The sequence below is a fragment of the Seriola lalandi genome, unplaced genomic scaffold (assembly GCF_002814215.2).
Source record: "Seriola lalandi dorsalis isolate HSWRI2012SDOR001 ecotype SW California unplaced genomic scaffold, Sedor1 jcf7180002054673, whole genome shotgun sequence".
Classification (NCBI taxonomy): Eukaryota; Metazoa; Chordata; class Actinopteri; order Carangiformes; family Carangidae; genus Seriola; species Seriola lalandi.
In genome coordinates this window covers 669,657-681,224 of record NW_019525226.1, presented here as the reverse complement: position 1 = coordinate 681,224, position 11,568 = coordinate 669,657, and the positions used below count along the sequence as shown (strand labels likewise).

The 11,568-nt window shown below is 40.4% G+C and overlaps 1 protein-coding gene across 1 annotated transcript; it reads left to right on the top strand.

The window, feature by feature from the left end:
* The first annotated feature begins 2,244 nt into the window (after nt 1-2,244).
* On the top strand, nt 2,245-5,768 carry LOC111666333 (P2Y purinoceptor 4). The gene is made up of 2 exons (XM_023421631.2): nt 2,245-2,532; nt 3,590-5,768. Exon 2 carries the CDS (start codon nt 3,639-3,641, stop codon nt 4,731-4,733), a length of 1,095 nt encoding a protein of 364 aa, XP_023277399.1. The 5' UTR covers nt 2,245-2,532; nt 3,590-3,638; the 3' UTR covers nt 4,734-5,768.
* The last annotated feature ends 5,800 nt before the right edge of the window (nt 5,769-11,568 follow it).

The window sequence follows — 11,568 nt, the reverse complement described above, 5'->3', positions numbered from 1 at the left end:
GATGAGACCTGTGTGAATCTGATTTGAAAATAACTCTTAAATATTCCCCTTGTTGTGGGAGTGTCTGTGCTTGTTTTTTTTCAGTGAAGGTAGTTACTCATTAAAACATGACCAAACACGTCCCTCTCTCTACTGACAGCAGGTATGTGTCACTGACCTCTGCATAGTATCATGGCTGCGACAATGTCATCACCTGGAAGCCTGGGAACTTCTGGTGACATGCAAATGAAATAGTTTGTCGTTTGAAACCTTCATGTTTAATTGAAAATATTAGTTTATGCAACAACAATGTGTATGAATGAGTGTATTGAGTTATTTGCAGATGTAGACATTGTAAAGTTTGACACAAAAGAACACATTTAAAAAAAAAAAAAAAAAAATCACATCTACATTAATCATGAAGCTGTAGCCAGAATCTGGTTAAATTAGCATTGCCTGTCAACCTCAAGGAGTCACATGGCCCCTGTAATATGACATGTCGTTTTTATGCATATGTTTTTGCACTAAACAATGTTAATTAGTGATCTTTGGAGGTGCTGGTAGGTGGAATTTGTTATCACTGGACAGACCCAGGCTAGCCGTTTCCCTCTGTTTCCAGTCTTCGTGCTAAGCTAAGCTAACTGGCCGCCGACAGTAGTTTCATATTTATTTATTTGTACAGATATGGGAGTGGTATCAATCTTCTCATCTAACTCTCGGCAAAGAAAGCAAATATGCTTATTCACCAAAATATTGAACTTTTTCCTTTAACTGTTGACAAATTCATTCATAATCTGTTACAACTAGCTGCTGACATGTATTCCATCCGTGGTGCTGTAAATCCATCCACCCTGCACTACAGTCTGAATGGGTTTCTGATGGAGAACATGCTTTGTCAGTGGCCCACTCACATTCCAGGCATCTTAACCACAGAAACCCATTGAGTCCAAAGAAACACACAATCTCACACTGCACCCACCGAGCTGGCCCGTACACACACAAGTCACTGCTGCATCTCTGAATGGGGTGAAGGGGCCAGTTTCTATATGTGGGAGCAGGGAACAGTTAGGACGTTTTTAGAGCAAGAACATAACTGCAAATAATATTCTGAATTTGTTTTAACCGACATTTGACATCTAAAATACAGTATGTGAGTTATATTTACCATATATGGATAGTTTCAGATCATGTTAGTCTGATTTATTTTAGTGTTTGTAAATTATTATTTACAAACACTGCCTAAACTTATTTGACTTTTCAACAAACGTTTTAAAATTGGAAAACACCGTTTGAAGAAAGTATAACGATACCTCTGCAAGTCAAAGCTCAGTGTAGGACGAGAGAACTGAACTTTATAGGGATATGAGCTCTTTGCATGTGAACCAAATCATATTTTGTGTGTTATTGTCATATAGTCTTAGGGTTATTGGAGTGGTTATAATCCTGTTTGCGACTGTGGGTCAATCAAACTGTAGTTTTTGGTAACTTATTAATGGAAAGTCTCATCAAACCAGTTTATTGTCTGTCTGAGACAACAGTATCGCTCATCCTCCCTATTTTTATGTCTTTATGATCAGACTTTATAATTCCATAACTTATCATGTCCTTCTTGCAGAAAAGGCAGAGGTGCCAAAGATTCCAGAGAAGATCATCCAGTTAGTTCGTCACAGCTCAAGAGAGCTGTTGCTACACAGGCTTTACTGTACAGCTGTGCAAATATTAACTTCTACAGCATTTGAGTGTTGACTGCCATTATGTGTTGTCATGGGAATGAATTTCATTTGGAGTAAGTGTTAAGATCTTTTACATACACCATACTGTTAAAGTGCTGGTGCCTCATGTATTAGACAGGGTGTTACAAACATATAAGCATGATTTTAATGTTGAGGCTCCAGACAGTGCTGAGTGTTGGGTCATTTCTTCTATAGTATTGCAACAAAATATGGGGCTCATCATTAAACAATGAAAAGCTATTTATGGCCATAATGTTGTATTGCCCTCTGAAATCAGGAGCACAAAACAGAAACGTGCCAAGAATGATTGCAGCTTTAAACAGTCTCTTATCTGCACTTGGAGAGTCTAAGGACAAAATCCAACACTTCAAGTAAATCTTAAGGTGTGGATTCCTTAAATGAGGTCTGGTGGCATTTTCACGTGATTCACTTAAGTGACTTGAAAGTGAGTTTACTCTGAAGACTATTTTTTTTTTGGGAGGCGGGAGTTTTGCCTACTCAGCACTTTAACTCCCCGTGTGTGTGTGTGTGTGTGTGTGTGTGTGTGTGTGTGTGTGTGTGTGTGTGTGTGTGGCTTCCTCTCCATGTATCGGGCGTTTGCAGCGCAGCCATGGACTCCAACGCGGCGTCCACTGAAAAATTGCGTATCTAACGCTCCCCAGCTGCGCTGCAGAGGGGACGAACAGGACGACGGAGTGAGAGAAACGACTATCGACCTCCGCTGAAAAGTGAAACCGGTCCGTTTACACGACTTCTCTCTGTAGTACCGGAATCAAGGAGCAGTCCGACAACCAGCTCTGTGTTACGGGTCTCATTGTGGGTGAGTAGCGGCGGAGTTACGATAACTGGCTTCTTAAAGTGACTGTGTGACCGCGAAATATCGACTGAGGCTAATGCCCCAGCGTTTGTTGTTGACCGTGTGTGGAACCAGATGTGGAGAATTTTGGAACACAGGACAGATGTGGATAAACAGTGAATCCTCGTGAAAACATTTTGAATTGTTAACCGATGGTGGTGGAGAGTAACAAGTGCAAGTACTCAAGTATTGTTCTTGTATTAGAATAACCACATTTTTACGTTACTGTACATCTCTATTGCGGCTTACTTTTTACTCTGTTTATTTTAAAACTATTCTTCATAGGGACTTACTTTGTTACATATTCGCCAACACACACACACACACACACACACACACACACACACACAGGCTTATACTGTGTGTATATATATATATATATATATATATATATATATATATATATACTGTTGCCCATAAAGTTGGAATAATTTTGTTTTTCAGACACAGTCCTCTGTTTATAACTATTTAAATGCATCAGTAATCACTTTGGAAGAGATTGACTACTAAAGTTTTGAGAAGATATAAACTTTATCTGTCAAGAATGAATAAATCACATTGTCACAATCATTTCATGGAAAGAGGTAAAAAATATTTTATTCCAACTTTATGAGCAACAGTGTATAAAAACTTTTACTTTTGATACTTTATTTTATATTCTTGTGATAATACTGTGCTTAAGTGAAAATATACATAATTTAAGTAAACTTTAAGTAAACTAATTTGTCACAGTGGGATTACTTTACTCAAGCAAAGGATTTGAATTCTTCTTCCACCACTCTTAAACGGGAACTACATAAAAAAAAAAGACTTTACAAAAATGTGAAACAGAGAAAAGCAGTAAGTCTCAACAACTGAAACGCTTCAACCAGAGAATTATTCACATTGTAAAATATAGTTAGTGATTAATTTTTTGTTAGTCGACCTATCAGTTAATCAACTAACCTTTTCAGCTCTAATACAAAGCATATTTTTTTTATGAATGTAAAAGTCTTCACATCTCACTGTTTCTGCTTTTCAGGTTTGGTCTCTGCTGGTTTGGTAGTGCTACACTGAGAAGTCACATCGTTATGGAATCGGTCATCAGCAGCCCTGACACGCACAACCTGCCAACTGTCTTCATCTCAGTCTTCAACTCCAGCTGTCGCTTCGATGAGGAGTTCAAATACATCCTGCTACCTGTGTCCTACAGTCTGGTGTTTGTGTTTGGCTTCATGCTCAACGCTACGGCTTTATGGATGTTCCAAAAGATGCGTCCGTGGAACCCCAGCACAGTGTACATGTTCCACCTCGCCCTGTCTGACTTCCTGTACGTCCTCTCCCTGCCCACCCTCATTTACTACTACGCCAACCGCAGTCACTGGCCCTTTGGAGTGGCCGCCTGCAAAATAGTGCGCTTTCTCTTTTATGCCAACCTCTACTGCAGCATCCTCTTCCTCACTTGCATCAGCGTGCACCGTTATCTGGGCATCTGCCACCCCATCAAGGCGCTGACTCTGGTGAAGTCTCGTCATGCCCATCTGGTGTGTGGCATGGTGTGGGGTGTTGTGACCGTGTGCTTGGTGCCCAACCTCATTTTTGTCACCACCTCCAGAAGGGACAATGACACCCTGTGCCATGACACAACCAGCCAGCAGGCCTTTGAGGAGTATGTGGACTACAGCTCTGTAGTCATGGTGCTCCTATTTGGCATCCCGTTCATGGTCATCGTGGTGTGTTACTGCCTGATGGCGCGGACCCTGTGCCGGCCCAGACAGGGATTATCTGCCAGCCGGCAGAGCAGTGCCTCACGTCAGAAGTCCATCAAGCTCATCATCGTGGTTCTGGTGGTGTTTGCTGTGAGCTTTGTCCCATTTCACATCACGCGGACCCTCTACTACACCTCCCGTGTGTTAAATCTCAACTGTGAATTCCTTAACATTGTCAACTTTACTTACAAGATCACCAGGCCGCTGGCGAGTGTCAACAGCTGCATTGACCCAGTTCTATATTTCCTGGCTGGGGATCACTACCGCTCCAAAATGTTGTCAGTTCTGACAGGAAAAAAACAGACGACAAGCAGCCAAATACATGAACAGGCACAAACGCAGCGGAACAATAACCATGGAATTGCTCTGGTCTATAAGAACTCAGCCCTTAAAGACAGTGGAGAGGTTGATAGATAGCAGAAAATTTCTGCTCAAGGCTAAACTAACATGTATAATGCCATGTTCAGAAGCGCCTGTTTGTTTTTCTCTTTTTGCACTGAGAGCTTTGGAAGAGAGTTAGCTCACAGTAAATTTTACTGACAGTATATACTTCCAACCTTCTGTTTTTAACAGGCATAACGAACATATTTCAGTTCTGCTCGGCTTCTGTTATGGTTGTAAGATGAAGTTCAAGTGGGCTTCTACGAAAGAGTCTGTACCTTTTCCACAAAGGGATTATAACACAAAACCCAGTATACAATAGACAGTATTCACATGGTTGTACAGTGTTCCTCTTTAAGGGAAATGGTGTCCATGCAGAAGAAGAGTTGAGTTTCAGTTTGAGGGGAATAGTAAGTGAAACACGTGAGCGCTGTGACCCAGGTGGTCAAAGGTTCCTTAAAATAAATAACAGATGATTCAGGCAATGAATCATTGTCATCTTGAGTAAGGAGAACTAAGTTTGATTGGACACAAAATTATCTAAACATTAAGATTCGTAGCAGACAGAGATGACAGATAGTCTGGCCATTGTGTCAGTATTGAGACAGTTATGAGGCAATCCTTCCTGTTTTATCAACAGTGTCTGCGAGTTACCCAGAAACTGCAGCTACACCCCCTGTTTCCCAGCTGTTTTTGTCCTTCAACCCCAACAGCTGCCTTTTGCTCGACTTTGACGTAAAACAGAGGGGCTGATCTGGATAAGACATAGCTTTTTCAACCCACCCACGCCTCATTAGAGGAATAAGGGATTTTCCTTTTCCCCCCTTTACCTCTGGGATTGATACATGAAATTGAAAGGCCTTTTTCTATCAGTAATCTTAAGTTGAGCTGCTTGATAGTTTTGCAGGATGTGAAAGCGAGTGAAAGAGTGTTGCCACATGAGTTACTTGTTGTATGTCATGTATCATGAACTGTATGACACATATTATTACCTGATGATGTGGTCAGAGATATCATCAAAGTCTAACATCTTAGTCAACTAACCATCATTAAAAGAGCGATGTAAGTTTAGGCGTATGGCTCCTCAAGTCTTTAGCCAAACTGAAATAACTGCACCTGCCGGGACCTTTATAGATACACTACAAGTGATGTTTGTGAAATGAACGCAGACTGTCTGAGTCAAGCAAGGAAGTCCTGGGGCAGCTGTAAATACTGTAAAGATGAGGAAACTGTTTATGTGAACAAGAAAAATATAAACCACTTTTTTTCTTTTTTTCTCACACAGTAATTTCCCCAAAAATAACTTCAAAGTTAAAATACTTATTGCATTTCTTCCACACTGTGGAAGAAATGCAATAATATCTTCTGTGTCTTATTTACATTCTGTCTCAGCTTCATTTCAACTACTCAAACCTAAAACCCTGTATTTTCATGGCTGAACTATTATATCTGAATAAATTTGATGTGGTGAGCATCACTTTAGACACTGCTCCTGATGTATCTGATATTGTTGATTTTGACAGGAATTTAAAATAATGTTCTGAGAATATGAACAAAGTTTTTCAACACCAAATCAGTTCTGACTGACCCAAATGATAGTCCAAATGATAATGGTTTGGAAATATTATTCTATATTGTCATGTTTCTCATAACCCTTTACATGAAGGTTTATCACCACCATCTTCATCTTGTACTTCATGTTCCATCATGCAAAACAAATAAAAGTGAGCCTGAGAAAGATCTCCTTATTTGACACGATATAATAATAATAATAATAATAATAATAATAATAATAATAATAAATCTAATTAAGGTTTCAAACTGTTTGTTAACTAGACAAAGCAGCCCTGTGCATTTTCAACTGTGTACCTCACTGTCTTTCAGTTGCTTCTTTGCTCCTGTGAAAACAGCTGACTAGCGCCTCCCTGTGGTGTCACTGTGAAAAGAAGCCTGTTGTAGTCTGAGTGCTCACTCAGCTGGGCGTCTTGACGATATAGGTCAGATAACTTTATGCATGAAAACTGCAAAATAAAAAAAAATGTCCTGTCGTCTTCGAAAGCAATGACATTTTCATGTGGTCGATGACGTATTTTGGCCCCCAGTGCTGTCTAACAGACAAAGAAGAAGACTAGAGGAAGTGTGGCCTGCACGCGCCCCAGAAACACGGTCCTATGGTCGTGTCCAGGCCCAACAACCTGCACAACTGCTGACTTGAAACTGAAACTGCTCTTCAGTGTTTGTGACGTGTTTCACGTATTTACGTGAAACTAAAACGTTAACCCGAATAAAAAAAACAAACAAACAAACATGCAGCTTGTAGCCTAGCTAAAGGCCACATGTTCAGACCCTCTCCAGTGGAAACAGACCGCCATGTTTGACACTACAGGTAAGTCAAGTGTGTCTTTCTCATATCTCCAGCACAGTCTGAGTCGTGTTTTCTCACCAAGGAGACTGTGTCTTCGCCAGCTGCCACTTGTAGAGCAGGTGTCACCACAGTGCAGATGAGTGGGTAAAGATGGAGGCGAAACCTGCTACTGAAATTACAGGAGAGAAAACGCAGGGGAACCTTAATATTGCAAAGCACTAGTCACAGTTTTCATTATTATTGTTAGCCCATGTGATGTGCTCCGTGCCTCGTGAGGGGATGATGAATGATCATCCTGGGCAAACTGAACCCTTTCACTTGGTATTGTTAATTTCCTCCCGCTGCCCTTGGGATGTTGATCTGTGAAGTTTCTTGGCTTGAAATTCTCCTTGAAGGATGAATGGAACAAAACGAACTGAACTAATTGACATCTTTTGGTGATTTTCATATTTCACAGTGTTTCTCAGTGAATGAGCCATACATTTCTAACTCTGTTGGATTCAGGAAACAGTTTAATAACCACTTGCATGATAATGACCATCAAGCTAAAAACAGTAGCTGGTTTTCTGCAGGCTCACTTTGTGTATCTGATTGATCTTTAGGAGGCAGGTTTCATTAAATCAAATCAAATGTTGATCTAAATGATTTAGTGATGCTGACAGGATCGTGCAGGTGACTTGACAACCTGTGTGTGTGTGTGTGTGTGTGTGTGTGTGTGTGTGTGTGTGTGTGTGTGTGTGTAGAGACACATTGTTGTGCCTTGTGTCATCCGATTAGACCTATCTAAACAAACTAATTGTTCTCTAATTGTTATTAAAGGCCTACGTACATAAAGCTTTACTCCCTGAGAAATCTTCACCAAATTATCTATCAATTAACAAATATAGCAGACTATGGTAACTTTATACTTTAAACAGAGATATGTGCTTTTTGTTTGCTGCTATGTTGTTCACCAGGGGGTTTAAGATAACAACATTACTCATGTTTCCTTTTGCTAGATTTAATATTTTGGTCATGAAATTATATTACCACGCCTGTCAGACAGTACCTCGGGTATTTTTCGCCTCCTTAAGGAAATCATCGATGTAAATTTGTTGGTGGTGAAGAAGATGCGTTAAATGAAGTGTCACTTAAATTGGCACGAATCTTTACCGCTCTAGAAGAAATGAGTACATTTGCTTTTAAGCTTTAAGGAACGTGAGTCTTACAGACTGTTAATGGAGGTGCTTTAATTTTTTCATTTTTAGAATGGTGATATTTGCTCAATAGCTTCATTAGAAAATGTATTGGTTGTCACCTTGGCTTTGACAAAACAGCAAGAATTACAAAACGGAATAAAAACAAACAAACAAACAAAACTTTAAAATACTGTAGCATATAATTTGAGCCTAAATAATTCACGTCAAATGAATTAATTAAAGAATTCGATGTTGATGCCCATGTCATGTTGTATATTACTATATATTTATTCTCTAAAAATATTTCAATAGTTGAAGTCATTTACAGTTTTTTAAAAAAAAAAAAATCTGTTTATTGAACGACCCCGGTAAATTAGGGAAATTACTGCCGCTGCTGTTTTAATTGGTCTCATTGTCTGATCTGTGTTCGTCTTGATCCTGCTGGTTTACTTGAATTAGTTGCTCGAGGACACTGTGGATAGCGAGTGCAATCAATGATCGGATTCACGACATTTAGAGGAGAGAGCCTTACAGAAATATAGAAAAAGAACCTGAGAACATGTTGTAGACTTCTGTTCAGCTCCATGCATCCAACGTTATTAAATGTGACAAAGCAGCTTTAAATTAGACTTTAGTATTTACGTCTTTGAAATACTTTTGACAAGATTTCCATCAGCTTAAAGTCATCTGCAGCAAAAACCACTTCCAACTGATACACACAAGGGGCTGGGAGTTTCAGTTTTGGGATGCAGGTCAAATTTTAGGATATATTTCAAAAACCATAGATACAAAAAATTCCAACTGTAATTGCAAATAATTACATTGCATTTGAAAGCTTTATTTATTTATTTATTTATTTTACAGTTTTTTCTTACAGTTTCTTTTCTTTCTCTTTTCAGAGTTTTTTGAGTTAATGAATACAGGTTTTCTATGAGAAAATGTAATGATTATCATATCAAGACCATGTCATATCTTACTGCCTCAACAGAGGAAAACATGTCATATAATTATATACATAAGGAAGAAAATATAATTCTAAACCATTTCATCATCAAAAAATACAAAATACAATCTATCAGACCATATAGAACTTCTAATTATGATTAGATATGAGTACATTTTAAAAAATACTGTGTGTATTGATTGTGGGATACACCTACGCCTCAGTCTCAAGTGATGCATTTGTTGAGCCTTGAACATCTTTTTTCTGTTTTTCTCTTGTTTGTCAAATTATAAGGCAGAGATGAGGGATTTCAAGGACGCGTGGACTGAATTTAATCGAAGAGGCTGAGAGTGGAGTGGAAGAGTGACACACAGAGGAGAGAAGTTCATTATTCTGCTGAAAAGGAAACCAATGGCTTTCACAGTCACCATGGTAACTGGCCTTTCTTTTGCCGTCAGACCTATGATAAGGTACTTCACAGCATTAAGCACAATTATTGCAAGGTAAAAGGGGAAATATTGCTTTCCAAATGCTAATAGATGTTAGATATTGATTGGCATGACGATTCATACAGAAGTGAGCCCCTACTGTTTCACCTGCCTGACACTCTGCAACCTCTAATGAAATGTGATGGAGGTGATGTTTGATAGGCCTTTGTGGCACAGTGGGTTTGAGCTGCACTTGCATCTTTACTTCATCTGAACATAAGAAGAAGAGAAAAAAACACTGTACTAGAAAACAGCAAGAAGGTGAAGACAGATTAAGCTGTAAAACAGTACTAAAGCTAGAAAACTGATTCTTCTTCATCAACAACTCCTCTGAATTGCTGCAAGTTTTTTTCCCCATCTTTGTTGTTGCAAAATGTCTCACAATATAAATACTAAACACCCGCTTCACATCATTAGCATGTCATTCTGTTGTCAAGTGACCCTGCTCGCACTCTAACACAAAGGCGGGTCGGCCTTGGCAGCAGTGAGGTCAGCACCAAGCAGCAAGTCCAGCCCATGGGGGGTGGTTGGTTGGTTGGTTGGTTGGTGGCAGCAGCCTGCTTAGTTGGTGAGAGGATGGAGGATTAGCATAGTGGAAAGCGTGTGTGTGTGTGTGTGTGTGTGTGTGTGTGTGTGTGTGTAAGAGAGAGAGTGCGAGGAGGGATAGGGTGGTGTGGGGCAAATTGTTTTAACCCCTATTACAGCAACTGCATGGCGCTTCTCTTATCTAGGCTGCTGCAGCCACTCATTAATATTCTGTACATATGGCAGTGCTTTCTGTATCATTGTCTATTAATGGGAGGGATAATCGCTCATTCAATTATCAGGCAGTCAGCAAAAGACCAACCGTGCCTGCACACCCCTGGTTCACACAGTGGCACAGCCCAAAACAGAGGTGTGCCAGCGAGAAGGTGAGAGCGATAGCAGGGATTACAACATATTAGCTACTTTAATAAGTCAGGCGCCGGGAATAATGTGAAGCAAATGGGGATCTGTTGGCGAACAAGACACATGCCTGAACTTTGTAGCAACAAAGCAGAAGGGGGCAACGTCTGAAACCTTCTTCCTGCTCAACTTAAAAGTCACGCGTTGCTCTGGCACACATCAGTGTCATGGCCACGATCCACGGGATGATTTCAGAAAGTGTTTCATGCTGTTAAAAGCTGAAGCTACTCCATTGTGGCGATGAATTGTGGTCAGAAAAGGCCGTTGATCGCTGCGTGATAGACTCTGACGGCTCTGCTGAATAAAGCTTGACCCTGATGTCTGGAGGCCAAAGATCTGTGAAGTGATCAAATGTAGCGTTCATCCCTGTTGATCTGTGCTTTGTGGCCTCAGGACCCTGCGCTGTCTGTCTCCCTGCTGCCGAGGCCACGGCCTGGATATGAGGGGGTTACTGATAATAGTATGACCTCTGGCTGTTTTGACCCCAAGGGACCTTTGTTGAGTCAACACAAGCACACACACAGAAGAGGAGAGTTGGAGTAAGGTTGTTTAGTTATCCACTGAGTTTCTTCAGGAGGTGGGCCAGGAGACTGGAGTGCAGAGCTGTTGCAAGCGGGGGTTGTTTTGGGGGAGTGTGAAAATGATAGGAGGTGAAATGTTAACAAAATCTTATAAAAAATCCGTAGTTTGATAAATTTTCGCATTTCGAATGAACCGAAGGCGGCTGTGGCTGTGGAGGGCCTTTGTTGGAGGTCCCATTTTCTCTGGGAGAGCAGCACGCTCACAGGGTCAGCGAAGTTACGAAAGTAATTAAAGCTTGGTGATTCACTGCCTGCTGCAGAGAAAAGAAAGCAAGCTGTCATTCTGATTTAGAAAAATAAATTACAATTTTAATAATGGGGGAGGATGGGGGTGCGAGAATGTCTAGAGCCTCGATGGGTTGGGGGGAGGC

What these genes read in the sequence shown, in the direction of transcription:
- LOC111666333 (XM_023421631.2), top strand. Translation starts at nt 3,639, where the DNA reads ATGGAATCGGTCATCAGCAGCCCTGACACGCACAACCTGCCAACTGTC.